Raw genomic sequence first — 20,743 nt, forward strand, 5'->3', positions numbered from 1 at the left:
TACCGTGACACTGTAAAGATACTGTGATACTGTGATCCTGTGGTTCTTTCATTGAATTAGAACTTCCCTGTATATGTTTTGTTTCTTCACGAAGTGCAGAGCAGAGACAATGTAAAATACAGTATGCCCTGGAGCTTTGAAATGAAGCATTCCAATTCTAGATCCGGATTTATGAAAACAAAGGAGAGTTTGGATTCAAGTCTCTCTTTGCTATGCTCACACATAGTCATGTAAACGGTAACTGCTATGTGGGGCTGATGTTTGTGAAACTGGGTTGCCCTTATAATCAGCTGGTAGCGTACACTGAGGTGCAGTCTGTACAACTGAAGCCGGTGGTTGGTAGGGCCGGCCATTCCTCTGCTGAGAACAGGACAGACAAAGGAGAGTCCCACCAATAAGCGTCATGCTCGTTGACACAAAGCCAATGTACAAAGCCTCTCCTATTTCATATTTGGTTCTGGGTGGAATCGTTGGGTTGTAGAAGTCTCGTATTAGGTCATTTGTTGACCAAGACACTGGAATGAGGCACATGATGCCAGCAAGGATGTAGCAGATTCCTCCTGAGACAGCAATGTTATTTTTGGATGAAGATTCCTTGAAGCACACGGTGCATTTCATACCCATGACGGAAATGCAAGTGGCCAGTGCAGAAAGCAAACAAGAAATGACCATCATAGCACGAGCTGCCTGGAGGTCTGGGGGCAATGCCAGCTGCGAACGATGGACTTGACACTGGTAGATGCCAGTACTTTGCCAGACACATTCCATCCAAAGTCCTTTCATGAACTCCATGGCCGTGATGATATCAGCGCCCACGTGTGCCGTTCTGCGCCAGTGTGGCAAGACAGTGGTGACCAATGTTCCAAATAGGCCAAGGAGGCCAAGAAAAAACCCAATGATCTGAATTCCCATGTGAGCCATTTTGCCTCGATTTCTTGCTTCTTAGCTGCAGTTATTGAGTGTAGCCGAAACACCAGCTTTCCTGGGAATGTACTGTTTCTGTCGTATGTGAAACCTATTAACAATAGTGGAATAATAAAAGTTACCAAAAGCAGTTACACGGATTGATACAAGTGCATATTGCTTAATTATATTTTCTGAACTGCTCAGTAATTAGTGCTCTTGCTTAGGACTTCCTACTAATTTGGATAGCAAGGTAACATTGCATCTGAAACCATACTTAGGCCTGAATTTTCGCCATGACAGAGTGGGGTTCCAGCTTAACCAAAATGGCACTGGAGGCCCAAATCCAGAAGTCCAGCCCCCGAAATCTACCCCACCCCCCAACATTTTGGCACTTTGGGCATGTGCGTTTCACAGAGGCAGTTGCACATATAAAACTGCAGCTGCCTTCATGTAGCAGGAGAAGGTCTAAAGTTTACCAAGTTCCTTGGGGAGGTAGGTTACCCTCTTAACTAGATCCAGGGACCCCTTTAGATAATGCTGAAAAGTTGTTGCAACTGCCACAGAAGTGGCAAAAAATCAATCGAAGATTTCTGACTTTAACCTAAGGGATGGGGGGTGGAGCCTCTGGACCTGGAAACGTAAATTCCTTTGCCCCGACTGACTTAGGCACCCAGGTGGCTGAGAGGAGAGTGTTCCAGAGAAGAGACAAAATGGAGATGGCACCTTCAAACTTTGGCACAATAAGGCCACTAAACGTGACCAAAGTGAGGCCCGAGGGAGGGCGTTAGGCTAGGGGGTAGAGGCAGCGCAGTGCACACCAGGAAGGAGGAGGAGGAGGAAGAGAAAGAGAAGGAGCACAAACAGGGTTTACCCTGAGGTAAGGCTGTATCAACCTCAGAGGTCATATCTCAATATGACTGAAAACCATTGTGACAGGCGACCGAGGTAAAGCTGAGAAGTGGTCACCGAAACATGTGGCGTGGTACAGCAACATCTTGAACCACAGTCTATCAATTCTCAGGCCCTGCCAGTGGCTGTGAAGGTTACCATGGCTCTGAATTTCAATGCATCAGGATCTTTCCAGGGCCAGCAGGAGACCCATGTGGAATATCACAGTCAGCCACACACAATTGCGTCAAGACAGTTACTGATGTTTGTTTGCTCATGTTGGGAGGTACATTAATTTCACGCTGGATGTGGTGTCTCAGATACAGAGAGCCATAGGGTTTGCACTATTAACAGGCTTCCCTCAGGTGCAGGGATGCAGGGGGTTATCGACTGCACCCATATCACCATAAAGGATTCAACTCATTAATCGGACATCTTCATGAACCAAAAGTCATTCCACTCCCTGAATGTTCAGGTAGCTTGTGACCACAGCAAAGGATTCCGGAAAATCTATGCAAGGTACCCTGGTAGCTGCCATGACTCATCCATCCTGAGGAGTTCCCAACTGCCTCAGTTTTCTCAGCCAGCTACACAGATCCGCGGTTGCCTTCTGGGGAACAACCCCTTTAAGGAGTTGGCTAATGAGCCCCTTTAGGCGGCCGCAAACTGAGCCTAAACGGAACAATAACAGCATTAATGCTGTGACCCGGGGTACTATAGAGCAGGCTGTTCACATTCACAAACTGCACTTCAGGTGTCTTGACTGCTCAGATTGAACTCTACAGTATTCCCCTTCAAGGGTGTCCTGAATACTGTGCACTGCATGCTGCACAATATTATGCAGTGGAGGGACCTACAACTGGAAGGGGAAGAAGCCATGCCCAGAGATCCAACATCTGAGGAGGAGGATGATGAGGAGGAGGGAGCCCCTGGGAATCTGACATTGAGGAGGATGAGGAGGGTAGCTGAGAGGTATGCCCATGCAGCCATGGCTGATTCTGTGAAGTAGGGGGCTATCACCAGAAGAGTACTATTCCAAAATGGATTCACCTAGGGTCCTGAAACCTCATATTTACTATCAGCCAGTCCCTGGTGAGCTGCTTACACATAATAAACCTTTTAGATAGAAGTCACAGTACAGGCCCTTAGAGGATGAGGCTGGGGAAATAATAATGGGGAACCAGGAAATGGCAGAGGAGTTGAATAAACACTTTGCTTCAGTCTTCATGGTAGAAGATACTAATAGCATTCCAAAAACAGTAAATAATCAAGGGGCAAAAGGGTTGGGGTGGGGAGGAAATAAATAAAATAACTATCACTGGGGAAAAAGTACTAGAGAAACTAATGGGGCTAAAGGCCGATAATTCTCCTGGACCTGATATCTTAGGATATAAAAGGAAGTAGCTACAGAGATAGTGGTAGTAATCTTACAAGAATCCTTAGATCCTGGCAAAGTCCCAGAGGAATGGAGAACGGCCAATGTGACACCCTTATTCAAAAAGGGAGGGAGACAAAAAATAGCTAACTATAGGCTTAACTTTTGTCATTGGGAAAATGTTGGAGTCTATTATAAAGGATGTTACAGCAGAGCATTTAGAAATACATAATCTAATCAAGCAGAGACAGCATGGCTTCATGAAGGGGAAATCATGCCTAACAGATTTATTAGAATTCTTTGAGAAAGTATCAAGCAGGATAGATAAAGGGGAACCAGTAGATGTAATATATTTGGATTTCCAAAAGGCATTCGATAAGGTACCACACATAAGGCTACTTAATAAGATAAGAACCCATGGCGTTGGGGATAGTATATTAGCATGGAGAGAGGATTGGCTAACTAATAGAAGACAGAGTGTTGGGATAAGGAGGACATTTTTGAGATGGCAACCTGTAACTAATGAAGTCCCACAGGGATCAGTGCTGGGGCCTCAATTATTTACAATATATATTAAAGACTTAGGATGAGGGAAGTGAATGTACTATTGCCAAGTTTACAGATGACACAAAAATAGGCGGGAAGGTAAGTAGTGAGGATGACACAAGGAGTCTGCAGAGGGATATAGACAGGTTAAGTGAGTGGGCAAAAACTTGGCAGATGGAATATACTGTGGAAAAATGTGAGGTTATGTACTTTGACAGGAAGAATACAGGAGCAGAATATTATTTAAATGGAGAAAGACTGCAGAAGGCTGCAGCACAGAGGGATTTGGGAGTCCTTGTGCATGAATCCCAAAAAGCTAACATGCAAGTTCAACATAAGAACATAAGAACATAGGAAATAGGAACAGGAGTAGACCATTCATCCCCTCGAGCCTGCTCTGCCATTCAATAAGATCATGACTGATCTTCTTGTGTTTCGATTTCCACATTCCCATCTAACCCCGATAACCTTTGATTCCCTTTCCTAACAAGAATCTATCTACCTCTGCCTTAAAAATATCGAATGACCCCACCTCCACCACCTTCTGAGGCAGAGAGTTCCAAAGTCGCACAACCCTCAGAGAGAAAAAAATTTCTCCTCATCTCTGTCCTAGATAGGCGCCCCCTAATTTTAAAACAATGCCCTCTAGTTCTGGACTCACCCACAAGAGGAAACATGCTTTCGACATCCACCCTGTCAAAGCCGTTCAGGATCTTGTATACTTCAATCAAACCACCCATCGCTCTTCTAAACTCCAGTGGAAACAAGCCCAGCCTGCCCAACCTTTCCTCATAAGACAGCCCACTCATTCCAGGTATCAATCTAGTAAACCTCCTTTGAACCGCCTCCAATGCATTTACATTCTTCCTTAAATAAGGAGATCAAAACTGCACACACTATTCGAGGTGCAGCCTCACCAGTGCCCTGTATAACTGAAGCATAACATCCTTACTTTTATGTTTAATCCCACTCATAATAAAGGATAGCATTCCATTAGCTGCTTTAATTATTTGCTGTACCTGCATACTAACTTTTTGTGACTCATGTACTAGAACACCTAGATCCCTCTGCACCTCAGAATTATGCAGCCATTCTCCATTTAAGTAGTACTCTGATTTTTTTTCTTCCTGCCAAAGTGAACAACTTCACATTTTCCCACATTAAACTTAATTTGCCAGATATTTGCCCACTCACTCAACCTATCTATATCTGTTTGCAACCTCTTCATTGTCCTCTTCACAACATTCTTTCCTACCTATCTTTATGTCATCTGCAAATTTAGCTACCATGTCTTCACTCCCCTCATCTAAGTCATTGATGTAAATCATAAAAAGTTGAGGCCCCAGTGCAGACCCCTGTGGGACTCCACTTGTCCATCCTGCCAATCAGAAAAAGACCCTCTCTGCTTCCTACCAGCCAGCCAATCTTCCATTCATGCTAATACGCTATGCGCATTTATTTTCCATAATAATCTTTGATGTGGCACCTTATCAAATGCCTTCTGGAATTCCAAGTACAGTACGTCTACAGGCTCCCCTTTATCCACTGCACATGTTAATCCATCAAAAAACTCCAATAAGTTGGTTAAACATGATTTCCCTTGCACAAAACCATGCTGACTCTTCCGAATTGCCTTGAGGTCTTCCAAGTGCCCAGCTATAACCTCCTTAATGATCAATTCTAATAACTTCCTCATGACAGATATCAAGCTAACTGGCCTATCCTGTTTTCTGCCTCCCTCCCTTCTTGAATGTAGGGGTTATATTTGCTGCTTTCCAATCTGATGGAACCTTTCCAGAATCTAGCAAATTTTGGAAAATTAACACCACCGCATCACCTACCTCATTAGCCACCTCTTTTAAGACCCTATGATGTAGTCCATCGGGACCCGGAGACTAGCCAATCTGCAACTCTATCAATTTGCTCAATACCGTTTCCCTAGTGATTTTAATTTCACCAAGTTCCTTTCTCCCATTCACCTCCTGATTTGTAGCTACTACTGCAATGTTTTTTGTATCCTCTATCGTGAACACAGAAGAAAAATGTTTGTTCATTTCTTCCACCATTTCCTTATTATCTACTATTAACTCCCCACTATCATGCTATAGAGGACCAACTTGACTCACTTTACTTACTCTTTTCCTTTTTAAGTACCTGTAGAAACTCTTGCTATCTGTTTTTACATTTCTAGCTAGCTTCCTCTCATACTCAAATTATTTCTCCTGATTAACCTTTTAGTCATTCTCTACTGCTCTTTATATTCTGTCCAATCATCTGTCCTGCCACTCATCTTTGTGGAGTTGTATGCTTTTTCCTTAAGTTTGATGCTTTCCTTAACATCTCTAGTTAACCACGGATGGTGGGCCCTCCCCTTAGAATTTTTCTTTATAGTCGGAATGTACTTATTCTGAACATTCTGAAATATTCTTTTAAATGTCTGCCACTGCTTCTCTATTGATCTATCCTCTAGCCTACTTTCCCAGTTCACTTCAGCTAGCTCAGCTTTCATCCCCACATAGTTGCCATTATTTAAGTTTAAGAAACTAGTCTTAGACCCACTCTTCTCCCTTTCAAACTGGATGTAAAATTCAATCATATTATGGTCGCTGCTACCTAGGAGTGCCTTTACTCTGAGGTCATTAATTAATTCTGTCACATTACACAATACCAGATATAATATAACCTGCTCTCTGGTTGGTTCCAGAACATGCTGCTCTAAGAAACTATCTCGAAAGCATTCTAAGAACTCCTCATCCAGGATACTACTACCAATCTGATTTTTCCAGTTTATGTGTGGATTAAAATCACCCATGATTATTGCCATCCCTTTGTCACAAGCACACAATATTTTCTCTTGAACACTTTGTCCTACACTGTGGCTACTATTAGGGGGCCTGTAGACTGCTCCCACAGATGACTTTAACCCCCTACTATTCCTCATCTCTACCCAAACCTATTCTACATCCTGATCTCCCGAACCAAGGTCATCTCTAACTGTTGCACCAATGCCCTCTTTGATTAAGAGTGCTACCCCTCCACTTTTGCTTAGCTTCCTATTCTTCTTGAATGTCATGTACCCTTCAATATTAAGGACCCAATTATTGTCGTCCTGCAGCCAAGTCTCCGTAATTGCTACCAGGTCATGTTATTTACTTCAATGTGGGCCATCAATTTATTTACTTTGTTATGAATGCTATGTGCATTCAGATAAATAGACTTCTGTTTTGTCTTTTTGTTACCTTTGTAACATCTAGTCTTAAAACAGGTAATAGGAAAGGCAAATGGAATGTTGGCCTTTATTTCAAAGGGAATGGAGTATAAAAATAGGGAAGCCTTGCTAAAACTATACAAGGCACTAGTTAGACCACACCTAGAATACTGGTGAACAATTTTGGTCCCCTTATCTAAGGAAAGATATACTGGCACTGGAGGCAACCCAGAGAAGGTTCACTAGGTTGATCCCGGGGTTGGAGGGATTTTCTTATGAGGAGAGGTTGAGTAAGTTGGGCCTGTGCTCATTGGAGTTTAGAAGAATGAGAGGTGACCTTATTGAAACATACAAGATTCTTAGGGGGCTTGACAGGGTAGATGTTGAGAGGTTGTTTCCCTTTGTGGGAGAGTCTAGGACCAGAGGGCATAATCTCAGAGTAAGGGGGCAACACTTAAAACAGAGATGAGGAGGAATTTCTTCTCTCAGAGGGCAGGCAATCTGTGGAATTCTTTACCGCAGAGTGCTGTAGAGGTTGGGCTATTAAGTATATTCAAGGCTGAGATAGACAAATTTTTAATCAGTAAGGGAATCAAAGGTTATGGGGACAAGGCAGGAAAGTGGAGTTAAGGATTATCAGATCAGCCATGATCTCATTGAATGGTGAAGCAGACTCGATGGGCCGAATGGCCTACTTCTGCTCCTATGTCTTATGGTCTTACGGTCTTACATATGGTAAGGCCCACCTCCAACAACCAACATCAATGAGTTTGACTCAATTACATAAATATGGCTGAAAGTGTCACCATCTTAAACATTGACCTCAATATATTCCAAACACACATCTTGAGAAGTCCTTCACAATCTGGATCCTTCACATTACTACCAATGGCTGTCAATGAGGTGCCAAAACTGCCACCCTGCGCATACTCAAACCATGCCCACAATCCTGAGAGTGCCAGTAGGAATCAAGACTTCACACCCAATACCTGTTTGTATGATTGTATGTGCAAACAGAGATGCAGATAATGCACATTGCACAGGGTGAGGCCACCAACTATGCTGGACCAGCTCTTTGAATGACCTTCCATATTATCTATTCATCTCCATGGTCCAGTTTCAGGAGTGGGCAACATATGCAACTTGCAATGCTGCCATAAACCTCGGCTCCCTTACAAACCATAGCCTTTGCCACCTGGAAGACAAGGGGCATCGTGGGCAGTCCGCACCTGTCCCGATCGGGCGTAAAATCACATGAGGTGACAATGGCCGAGTGTCCTGTCGTCATCCTGCACGCGCGCGATCTTCAGGTCGGCGGGCCCGTGTGAGTGTCAGAGCTGCGCCCGCCATCAATTAAAAGGCTACTTAAAGCAATTAAAAAGACAATTGATCCTGATTTTACATTGCCCGTGCGATTCCGCGCTTGTCGCACAAGCAAAACGGGCAGGCTGGTAGCAAAACCTCATCCAATGGCCGGATAAAAAAGGTCAGCACCATTGCCATTGTGAGTAGTGAGGACTTTAGGAGGTAGTTTGTTGTGGTTGCTTATTTGAACTTGACAGCTTCATCTCTGTTCTGAGCTTCATTCTTCGCATTTCCAGGCTTCAGTTCAGGACTCATTGGTGTCTTCAAGGCCCCCAGAGGGTTTTGACAGTGTGGACCCTTCCAGGTACCAGATAGGCTTCTGTAACCCTGGCAACGGGTGCTCTCCTCTGGAGGCACCTCATCTGAGGAGGGAGAGGAGGCCAGGTGTCCCAGTGCAGCTTCCAAGGGAGCGGCCTGTGGGAGGAAAGGTGCAGGTGCAAGGGGTGCAGGGCCAGAAGGCAGTCCAAGGTGTAAGGGGCCGCAGAAGGCACCACTACCCTGCTGCTAGGGTTTACAGGCAGCAATGCAGCAACATCAATATGTCCAAGGTGCAATGCCAAAGGAGGCTCCGCCTCTACAGGGGGTCTGTGACCTCCATTTGTCACATGATAGGCCCTGAGATCACCTCCAACTGTGAGAGTGGACATCCCACCAGTGGCTCTGAAGGTCACAGTGGCCCTCAACTTCTATGTCTCCAGCTCTTTCCAGGGGTCAGTGGGGATCTTTGTGGAGTCTCCCCATCAGCTGTTCACAGTTGCATCAAGCTAGTGACAGAAGCTCTGTTCAGACAGGTAATAACATTTATTCATTTCTGTATGGGCGAGGCCAGCCAGGCTGAGCGAGCCAAAGGATTTGCAACGATTTCTGGCTTCCCCCACATCCAGGTGCAATCGACTGCACACGTGGTCATCAAGGTGCCAGCGGGTCAGCCGGGTGCCTTCGTCAACAGGAAGGGCTTCCACTCCATGAATGTGCAGATAGTGTGTGACCACGGGATGCAGATTCTGCAAGTCTGTGCAAGGTACCCTGGCAGCTCCCTTGATGCTTATATCCTGAGCCACTCCCGGGTGCCAAGGCTCTTCAGTGCTCCAGCCCGTCTGGATAGATGGCGGCTGGGTGACAAGGGCTATCCATTGAAAAGGTGGCTCATGATGTCTCTCTGCCACCCAAGAGCAGAGGCAGGGCAACGTTATAATATGAGTCATGTCTCCATAAGGGTGGTGATAGAAAGAAGCATAGGTCTTCTGAAGATGCGCTTCTGAAGCATGGACCATTCAGGGAGAGCATTACAGTACCCCACAGAGCGGATGTCACTGATAGTGGTTGCATGCTATGCTCGCCACAATCTGGCACTGGCAAGGGGGGACCCACTGGAGGAAGAGGCAGCTCCACAAGCCGCAGAGGATGAATCCAGTAGTGAGTCAGAAAAGGAGCACAGTGAGGAGAATGCTGAGGGTGTGGAGACAAGCCTCTGTACCCTTCAGGGAGGCAGGGACACCAAGGACGCCTTGGTCCAACGCTCCTTCAGCTAGGCTGCCAAAGATCTGCATTCACCTCATGCCAGGGCTGCCACCTCTATCCCCGATGTCTGAAATTACCCTTTCATTGAACCCAAAGTCCACTCAGTGCCTGTGCAATAAAGTTTAGAGCCACTCTCATCCAGCATTACACACTGGCGTACCCTGCACCAAAAAAAAGGTGAAGCATACTCAGGCCATTACGACAAAAGCAAAATTTATATAATTTTTACACTCAAAACAAATGAACAGAACTATATATGGTGTTAATGCCACCAGTAAACATATAAACAAAACATTAGAGAACAGGAGATCACCCATGACCAGTCCCTCTTGTGCTCATGGTGCCTTAAACTTATGTTTGCGAGTGCTACATCTTGGTGCCCCCACCCGCCCCTGTGTGAGGCCTTGCAGGTCCCAGCACAACCCCAGGAGCCCTTGATTCTGTTCCTGGAGCTGGATCTCCATTGGAGCTGCCACTCTCTCAATGGAAGAGGCAGTGCCCTCGACAAAGAGGGTCAACACAGAGCTCATGCTCCGCATGGACTCCTCCAGAACAGAGAGCATGACACGCAGACCCTCATGGATCTCTGCCAGATCCTCCCAGACATCCTGCTGGGCATCCAGCATCTGCTGCCTAATGGAATCCTCCAGAGACTCATCATCTCCCTTCAACTCAGCATCATCCTGGTCTCCAAAAGACCTCCGACTGCCGGGCACTGTCTGCCTCTGCCTGCTTCTCAAGCGGGTGTGAAGTGCCCTCACTGCCCTGTAGCCACCGATCTAAGGTCCAGCAAGGTGCTGGTATCTGTGCTAGTGTCTGGTTCAGAGAGTGGGTGTGATGCAGGTGCATCTGAAGCCTGGCCGTCCTCTGGTGTCAGGGGTGGCTCTTTGGGGTCCTGCATTCGAGTGCCTTCTGGTGAATCTAAGGGAGAACAACGACACGTCATTAGTTTCATTCATCACACTGTCACTGTGCATGCCAGGCACCCTGGTGAGATGATGGGGATCTGCATCATGGTGCCATCATCTTTCATTGATCAATGGGGACACCAGTTTTGAGGCTCCCAGCAATGAAGAGACTACACAAGAGTGTTTGCACAATCTGAAACTTTCACCTCTGTGCACTGCACCCTTACTTAGTCAGAGACTCCTGCTCCTCCAAGACTGGCTGAACAAGTTGGGTGGAAGCTCTCCAGCTCCAAGGTGTCAATGTTAGGTGGTTTGGGGGTCCTCCATCTGTCCTTGACCTCTTAATGTTGTTATGGCTCGTCTTCTCCTGAAAGGACAGAGGAGCATTGATTAGTCCACTCTCTACCTGCAGTGCCATTGCAGCCTGGCCAACCCCACCTGAGGAACAACTCCCAGGGCACATCCGAGTCGTGGCCCTCAAGCCATATGCCACTCAGTCCAAGCAGCCTGCGCCCCCTTGGCCAGCTCCGGTGTCATTGACAGTTGACATTCAGGCTTTAGCACCCCTGAGCTCCACAGCGGGATGGCCATCCCTTAACACTTCACCAAACTGATCCATGTCGACATGGTACTCACCCTTGCCGAGCGCAGCAGATTGTTAAACCTTTGGGGCCATGCACCCATGTGCGCTGCTCAACGTCGTGGCTGCTGACCTGCGCTGACACCTCCTCCCAGGCTTTTTTTGTCTGGTGCGGTGGTCTCCCCCTGCCATTCCTGGGAACAAGGATGTCCCACCTGACGTCCACCTCCCACCTCCTCCAGGAGGGCCACGAGGCCAAAAAATGGGGGGTGGGGGGGGCGCCGAGAGCCCATCAGACCTGCCTGACATCTCCAGCCGCTGTTGAGGCCATAGCCCCAGTCTCCAGACCTCTGAATATGATTGTTCCCTGGCAGCCTTCAGGGAACTGCCTCTGCTGTTTTTAAACTGCCCGCCGGGTTGCCATTGGACTCAGAGCCCGACAGGCCCCCGCCCCCACCTGGCCCTTCCCGACCATTGGGAAGACGTGTTTCATGCTGGGCGGGCCTTAATTGGCCAGCCAGCGTGAAACCGTGGTCGTGGGCCGATCGCGGTCAGGGGCCTGTTTCCCGATGCTCCCGGGCCCACCGATCCCGCATGCCCACCAAGAGTGAAATTCAGGCCAAGGACTTCCAAAGTAGTGGGGAGAGCACACAAGACCTCTTCGCCGTAACATAAGTGGCACCTTGATCTGTGGCGCCTCTACTTAGTAGGCTGCGTAACACTGATGTGTGGATGACTACCTTGCACCCAGCACTCATGCTTGAGGTGCACCTGATGAACTCCATCTGATCATTGAGCTTCCCTTAAAACTCAATCGTGGACGGACAATAAATGATGTAAAGAGCGCCCCATTCCTTGACCTTTTGTTCACTACTACCTTATATGAAGGACCAGAGAAGGAAGAAGCCTTCCACTGCTGGACGAACATGGACACACCCTTGGTCCTGATGACATCAATGCTCAATAGACCTTAGCATGCAGTCTTCAGTGTCACTGGTAAGAATGTCCATCATTATATTAATATTCTTATTGAGTTTTGTAGTGTACAAACACACACACTGAGACATACTAGAGTGCATTGACATGTAGTCACAAAGTGCCTAACTGTGATAGTTACAAAGTTATGATGAATCCATTAGTGCCCTGTGTTTGCGCAGTGCTCCCATCCTGTGCTGCCTTGGAGGAGATGGTGCCAGGCTTCTCATATCTCATTCTATATGGGATCAAAGAGAGTGGAGGCTAGCCTTGTTGTGCAGGAGCCCATTGGGATACTTCCTTCAGACTGCGGCCTTCACATTTCCGCATGGGCAACCATGGTAACTGGCACCTGTGGAGCAGATGAGGGTCTGGCAGAGGGCTGGGGAGTTGGAAGAAGGTGAGAATGCTGAGAAGTTCTCGGTACCTTCACCCTTCTCAGTTACCTTCACAGCCCTAGGCTGGCCTTCAGGTGGGGTTGATGGGGCTGGCTGCTGGTATGCAGTAGTTGTCCATTCCAGCAACAGCTGGGCTGACAGTGCTGCTCAGGGAATGCATCTCCTCACGTATTCTGAGGATGTCAGCACCCGTACTCTGAGCGGACTGATCCAGATTTCTGAGGAAGGCTTGCACTCTTTCCTGGCTAAGATGCTGCTCTTGCATCCATTCCGAGTGCTGCTGTAAGCGCTTCTCCATGAGAGTGACAAATTTCTCAGGGTTGGAGTTCATGTGATTGAGCCCCTCGGACAATGTGGTGCTTGTCATGGTGATGGACACCTCCACTTGCAGTTCCTTAGCTCTCATTGCCTCAAGGAACTCCACCAAGTGTCCACACATCTGCATATGTTTGTCTAAATACTGTGCCCCAAAAGATGACTCCTGCGGCCCCACATTTCTGCCCATTGGAGCATCATCAGGACTTTCCTCCTTCCTCTGAGGTGGACTTTGCACAGATGTCTCCCACTCTGACACCTCCTTCTGCCCTCTGGTACTGTGCTCTTCACCCTATGCCACCAACTCTACATGCACACTACATCCCAGCTCTGGTGTGCTGGTATCTGCATGGGTGAGGTACGGGCTAGTATGATGTGACGCTGCTTCCTTGGACATCTCTGCCTCCTCCTGATGCCTGAGGCATGAGGTGGCCCAGGGAGGTGAGTGAGAAGCGCTGGGACATGTGTGAAACACGAAAGGAGTTATTTAGGTGTAGCCCTTCACATTGTAAAAGCATGCTCTGATGAAGGCCACTGCCTTAACCATGCTTGTGGTGCCCCTATGATGCAACCCATCCTTGCATTCCGTCTCATGCCAACATCCTGGCATCATGGCCTCCCCCATTACCATCATGTTCCAAAGTGCCTTTACCACTTCATTTGTCATCTGATATGGGTGATTCTCCATCACTGACAGCTGTCCGGATAGGCAACCTGGCTTCCTCCATGGCTGCCTACTCGACATTACGGGTTGTCCATAGCCTTCTGGTCAATACCCCCCAGTCTGGGCCATCTCCCTGGCATCCTGGGCCCTCTTAAACTGTAAAGACAACATGAAGTAATGTTAGCCTGATATATAGTGCAGCCAGGGAGAGATCTCTTGCATATGTCTATGCATCACAGTGCTCATTCACATCTGTATTGTGCATAGGAGCAGCTTGGATATACAAGCCAATGCTATAGCGGAGGTATGTGCCAGGTCTCGCCACAGCATGCTGATGTGAACCTTCACTTGGACCTCTGTGTGCTTGCACCAAACACCTCACCTTGCCAGAACACAACAGGTCGTGGAACCTTTCCGCATGGCCACGACCATCCACGTTCACCAGCAGCGCTAACCGCTGCTGAGATTTCTGTCCATACCTTCCTTGTGGTCGTGGGAGGTTTGCTGCGACCAACTGGATGCAAGTTGCCTCTTCTCCCCTGCACCTCCTCCAGCAGGATCTGGAGTCCCTGGATACTAAACTGGGTCGCTGAGCCTCCCACTCCTTCCACACTCTCAGCTCTGTATGACACTCTGACAATACAAATTTAAAATGGAAAGGGCCATGAGGCATGCACCTTACAGTGCTCTCAGAAACATTTGTGTGCTTACATGCACAAACCATTTTCTGTATCTCATCAATGAGCACTGTTGGAGTGGTAGGATGGGGGTGGAGGGCTGGCAGGAAATGGCTCCACACAAATGCATGATGCCATGGGCTTTGCTGATGTCAAGATGCTGCCATCTCCATGCTTGAAGTGGTTCAGTGATTCATTACCATGTGAACTGGCAGCAACAATGAACTATTTTTTCCTATGGAAAGTGCATGATGGGCCATCCGTTCCAGGGTCAGCAACCCCTTGGATGACATTTAGAGAGTTTGCACTCACCTGACTGCTCAGCTCTCCTCCAAGGCACGGCATTGCTGTCAATGGCCAACAAAGATGGGATTTTCATTCCAGAGTGGCGGATGATAACAGGGGTCGGGCCCACTGGCCCAGAAAGAGTTCGGAGGCAGCCACAGGGACCGCTGAGTGCTGAGATGGGCTGGTTAAAAGGCCCACCTCAATGCTCTGGGTCTTTGTCCCACTTGTAATAATGACAGCAAAACAAAGAGCGGCCCTCTAGCTCTTACCCCTCACACCTCCCATACACACATTCCATGCCCCATCCATGCCACCTCATGCTCCCCACCCACCCTGCCATGGTCCCTCATACAGTCCATGCCAAACTCCACTTCCATGCCAAGCTATGGCCCTCCACCCACTCCCCCATGGCCTCTCATACCCTTTATAGCAAGCTATGGCATTTCTATGTCCATTCACCCACTATATACCCTGTACAGAACCAATGAACCCTATAATAATATAGGATGTGTGAAAAAGCTTTTAAAAAACTGTAATCCGTTCAATGCTTTCTACTTCCTTAAAAAACACCTTTCACTACAGCCCTATAAAAGTGTCATTCATCCAGAACTTTTAACGTATCAACAGCTGAAACTGCAAGTACTTGAAACCTCCTTATCTTGCATAAATATGTATTGTGCAATTGACAGAATAGATTACAGAGCAAGAGCTGTCAGTCATGCAATGTTTTCCCTGGGGTGCAGCTGTTTGAGCTGTTTGAATGTCTGGGCTCTCAGTCAATAATATAATAATGAAGTCTCTAATTTAGTATCATTGGCAAAATACCCCAATAATGCCAGACTGTGATGGAATTGGATGTGGATGGGGAGTGGTGGTGGGGTGGGGGTGGAGGGGGAGGAAATGAACAAACATATTTTTAAATGTTCACATGTAGCAGATAGCAACTTCTGCACCCACAGCCTGCAGACTGCTAGTGTTGTTCCCAGGTTCAGACCGTCAGTAGCATTGCAAACTGAAGCCTTGGGTGAAGTCCTGGGTGCCTTGTGAAAGTGTTCTGATCAAAACATCTATGAAATCATTGGTAGTTGCCACTCCAGAGCCACCAGAATCATTAAACAATCTTCCTGGTGTCCTGATGTTGTCGCAATCTCCTGTCACAGTTTGTGGGGTGTTCTGAGTAACGTATTGCAGATGTGGGTAGTGGACCTCTTCCACTTATCCATCATCTCAACCACACATGTGGAAACCAACTCCAGTAGCTGTCCTGAGATCGGTGCTCTGAAGTAATTATCCATTTGAAAACTAGGCCCCTGAGTTTTGAGTTTCTAAGCTCTTCAACCATGGATGTTTGTTTCCCCAGCCCACACCCCCACCAGCTCTCTATGGAGGAACATCACTGTCCTTCTCTTCCCAGGATTTCATTCTTATTAGTAGTGAGTGACTCACCCAGCAACAACCCTCCTGATTGTCTAACTAATTCTTTGCAAGGGAATCACTTTATATTGGTACTTGTGACAACGTGGCATCAGCTATTGATCTGGAAGTGCCTGGTTAATCACTGGAGTGGTTCACCTCTTCCTTCAAGTCAATCTCTATGATACAAAAAGACAAAAGAGTTTGTTTAGCTGTACACACAGTAATATTTGTCTTTGAAGAATTAAGCAAATGAGGGCAAGGCATTCAATACTTTAAAGAAAGACAAGTAATGGACCTTGTCCAGCATTTACCAACCTTCTTTTGCCAGTTCGCCTCCAACCTAACTCTCTCCAACAAGCTCTGTTGTCTGCCTATTAAATCTTACATCTCCTCATCCTGCAGACTCAGGGTTTTCATTGTTGGTTGTCCATCCTCAGTTGTCCTTCTGTGGCACTGGTTTTATGGCCATTTTTCCCTTAGAGGGGGAGAGAAGACAATTTTATAGGCCAGTGAGTATCATGGAGACATATCCCATTTGAGGTCAGGAAAGCCATGATGATGAGAGCTGAAGGTTTATAGTCCTTTTAAATCAAGTGTTCTTATAGTAGAAGCCTCAGGACCAGTTCAATGAACTGAGAGAGTTATTTTGAGTAATGAAGATATAGTACTTGAAGAGGTTGCTCCTTGCAGAAGTGAGTTCCCCTGACACTCAGGTGCTGGACAACAAAATGAATGAGGGTACATGAATGGTAGACATGGTTGATGACATATACTAACACCAAGACCTTGATTTCATTTAACCACCCTTGTGAGGTCATTGAGCTTCTCTCTGTATGGAATTGCAGTTCTTGGTATGGTGGAAGTCACTTCTACCAACAGCACCTTCACAGTGGACTGGAAAATGAGGGACAGCTGCTCCCCCTTCCATCTTACTGAGAAGTAATGTCCTTTAATTAGCAGCAAACTCAGAAAATGTTTAAAGGTTGAACCAGAATTGCATTCTCTTCTCCCCCAGTGACAATAAGCCAATGAGTAGAGGAATATAGATACAGCCATAGGCCATTCAGCCCCTCAAGCCTGCTCTGACATTTAATGAGCTTGTGGCTAATCTGTACTTTAACTCCACCCACTCACCTAGGAATAGCAAAAAACCATTGATCTCAGATTTAAAATGACCAGCTGAGCTTTATGTGGGACTTCTGCTACCCTTTCTTTGTATGCAGTGTTTCCTAACTCCTCTCCTGGCTCTGATTTTAAGGTTCTGTCCACATGTCCTAGACTTCTGCACCAAGAAGGGCTGATGAAGACACTGTGAGGAAATTGCAGCAAGTTAGCAGGGGTTTCATATTGGCAGGTGCTAGATGGGGCTACCACAACTTCCTGTCAGCAGGGGGACGGTCTAGCCACTGTGTTTAGGGCCCGAATCTTGCGTTCGTCGGGAGCGTGTGATCGGCAGGCCCAGAAGTGGACACAAAATGCACTTCCACCCACGATTGGACCCCCAAAGGAATTTCACGCTGGCTGGCCAATTAACGGCCTGCCAACATAGAACGAGAGCTGAGAAAGGCTCAGCGCTGCCCGGTGGGGGTTGGGGGGGGTGGGGGTGGGGTGGGAGGGGCGGGGGTGAGGTTGCTGGCGCCGGGGGAAGGGAGAGTGTGGGATCGCAGTCCCTGAAGGCTGATGGCTGCTCTGGAGCTGCCTCAGGGAGCTGCAGCAATTTAAAAATGAAATGAGTTCAATAAACTGCTGCAAGCTGTGATAATACTGTAAATGCAAGCGCCTGGCAGCAGATTACATAGCAGATCAGCCCTCAAACGTCCTCTTTTACTTTATTTAACCCCAGACATTTCATCCCACCCTGGATGTAGTTTGTAGCGAAAATGTGAAGGCCGCCTGGCCGTTTGGCCTGTCCGCCAACCGTAAAAGTGGATGGGCTGCGTAAAATCACTGACAATCACCTCCTTAATGGGCTTCATTTCCTGTTTAATTGTCGGCGGGCACGCTTCGGACTCCCGCACGCGCCCACTGACCGTAATGTTGCATGTGAGCGTGATGACGTTGGGACACGCGCCCAATGTCATTTTGCGCGATTTTACGTGTGTTTCGGGTCAGACGCGTTGCCCAACCTCGGAACGCGAGATTCAGGCCTGGGAATCAGAGCAAAGTCGCAATTTTTGGTTTAAATACAGATCAAAGCAAAGAGCAAAAGCGTGTTAAAGACGTACCTTTGTCACAGCACATTACCCATAAGAACTGAACTTAGGCTGTGTTATTGAGTCTAGGAGCTGCCTAATGTGCGTTATTGCTTGTCGCGATTTATTTTTAGATGATACTGCATACGCTATTTATAGAATTCTGAGCAATTTAAAACCAGCACTTAGAGGGTAATGGTCTCAGATGATTTCTACGCTCTTGGTGTTTGGCATGGTTAGTTCAGAGTTTTTGTCAGTTATTACTGCCTCTGATGATTAGTAATTAACATTTCCAGCCCTGCGTTTTCGTTCAAAATAAAAACAAAAAAATGACAGAGATGCCAGCACTGACTGGTTCTGATGACAGATCCTATTTGATGTTAATTGGCCTGCTGTGCATTTCTGATGTTTTCTCCTTTTGTACCAGGTGATCAGCGCGCAAAGCAAAAAGGAGTTTTTAACTTTTACTTTAATTACTAATTTGAATGTTAAAGATGAAGGAATTACTGCAGTCAACCTGTTAGTGACCATGGCTTTGGAGGTAGATTTTGTGTATCATCTTAATGCCTGTGCCCTGTTTACAGTCAGAACTTGCCAGGATTTGTAGCATTTACTGTAGCGAATAGCAGTTATAAAGAACTGTCAGGGTTACAAACCAATATATTAATCATTTTCTTTTCCTGAGATAACTCGGTGAAGAATGAAGGCCTATAGAGCATACACCACCACACAGAACAGGCACCACCACAATTAGAAAAAGGCACAGAAGATATGGTTAATAAACACAGAGTGATTAGGTACAAAGAGAAAAGCTGGAGATAGTGGAATTCTGAAATAAAAGTAGGAAATGCTGGAAATACACAGTATATCTGTCAGTAAAGACAGGTTAACATTTTGGGTACAGACCATTCATCAGAATAAGCGTCTACACTTCAAACATTAGCCTGTCTGCTCTTCAAAGCATCTTCTGTTTATATTGTAGTAGCAATGCTAAACTCAGGTTTTAACAATCCGTTGATTGAAAAAGGAGTTCTGAGTCAGGTAAAGACATGGGATTACATGAATAGGCAAGGACTGCCTCTGAAATTGCTTCAGAATTTAGCTTGGTAACTTGCACCATGGCTAAAATAATCTTCTGCAGTTGATGCATTATAATATTAAAGATGACTAACAAAACTCAGACAGCTTCCCCTGGTGCGATATATGTTCCTGATATTTGGTAATGCGTTCAATAGAGTGGTGGGCCCTTCTTCACAGGGAGAATCAGAAGATTAATAGGGCAAGCCGTCCTTTTCTTGTCACAATCCTCACTCCGAGGCTATTCTGGTATCCCTCCTAGAAATAGCCTTCTAACCAACACTGTTAGAAAACTGATAACGGAAATGAAGCTCTTATTAAATAGGCTCAAATTCTAAAGGTTTGTTTGTCCCTATTCAGCATTTCTTTGATTATTCTTACCTCTCTCCAACAGTGGATTCATTAAATAAAAGCTAAAGGTCAGGAATATGCTATTTCATGCTCATTGCCCTGTTGAAAGCTAATCAGAGGAGACTTGTAGACCATTAACGCCATTGTTAAGAAACAAAGGTTTAAATACAGGGGAAACCGAGTGTTAGTAACAAAGACGAAAATTTGAAAATACGAAAAGGAGAAACATAATAGTAAAGACTGCAGGAGGGCATGCCAGGAGCAGCACCAGGCAAGCCTAAAAATTAGATGTCAACCGGGTGAAGCTACAACTTGCGTGCCAAACAGCATAAGCAGCAAGCGATAGACAGAGCTAAGCGATTCTACAATCAAGTCCAAAGGTGAGGTGATAGTGACTGCCCTTGACATCAAGGCCGCATTTGACCAAGTGTGGCATCAAGGGGCCCTAGCAAAACTGGAGTCAAAGGGAATCAGGGGGAAAACTCTCCACTGGTTGGAGTCATACAACACCCCACAGAGCGGGTGTCACTGATAGTGGTTGCATGCTGCGCTCTCCACAATCTGGCACTGGCAAGTGGGGGCCCACTGGATGAAGAGAACCTTGATGCAGCCGCACAGGCCACAGATGATGAGTCCAGCAGTGAGTCAGGAGAGGAGCTCGGTGAGGAGAAAGCTGAGGGCATGGAGGCAAACCTCGGTAACCTCCAGGGAGGTAGGTACACCAGGGATACCTTGAGTCAACGCTCCTTCAGTTAGGCTGCCAAAGATCAGCTTCGGAGATCAGCTGCCGCCTCCATCCTGGAAGAATGAAATAACTCTTTCATTTGCACCCAAAGTCCACTCGGTGCCTGTGCAACAAAACTTTGAGCCACCCATGTCCAGCTTTACATACAGGCTTACCCTGCACCACATTAAATAAAAAAGGTGAAGCATACTCGGGCCATTAAGACAACAGAAAACTTATCTCATGTTGACACTCATAGGAAAATAACACAACCTTCTCTGGTCTTCAACCCCAGACCAGTTAAAATAAACAAAACATTGCATGTCAGAAGATCACCCGTGACCAATCATGTGCCCATGGTGCCTTAAA

The 20,743-nt window shown here is 46.7% G+C and overlaps 1 protein-coding gene across 1 annotated transcript; it reads right to left on the bottom strand.

Moving 5' to 3' along the window:
* Positions 1–216: 216 nt before the first annotated feature.
* Positions 217–921, bottom strand: LOC144691989 (claudin-14-like). The gene has a single exon (XM_078560555.1). It carries the CDS (start codon positions 919–921, stop codon positions 217–219), a length of 705 nt encoding a protein of 234 aa, XP_078416681.1.
* Between the last annotated feature and the right edge of the window lie 19,822 nt (positions 922–20,743).

This window comes from Cetorhinus maximus, chromosome 16 (assembly GCF_964194155.1).
Source record: "Cetorhinus maximus chromosome 16, sCetMax3.hap1.1, whole genome shotgun sequence".
NCBI classification, from domain to species: domain Eukaryota; kingdom Metazoa; phylum Chordata; class Chondrichthyes; order Lamniformes; family Cetorhinidae; genus Cetorhinus; species Cetorhinus maximus.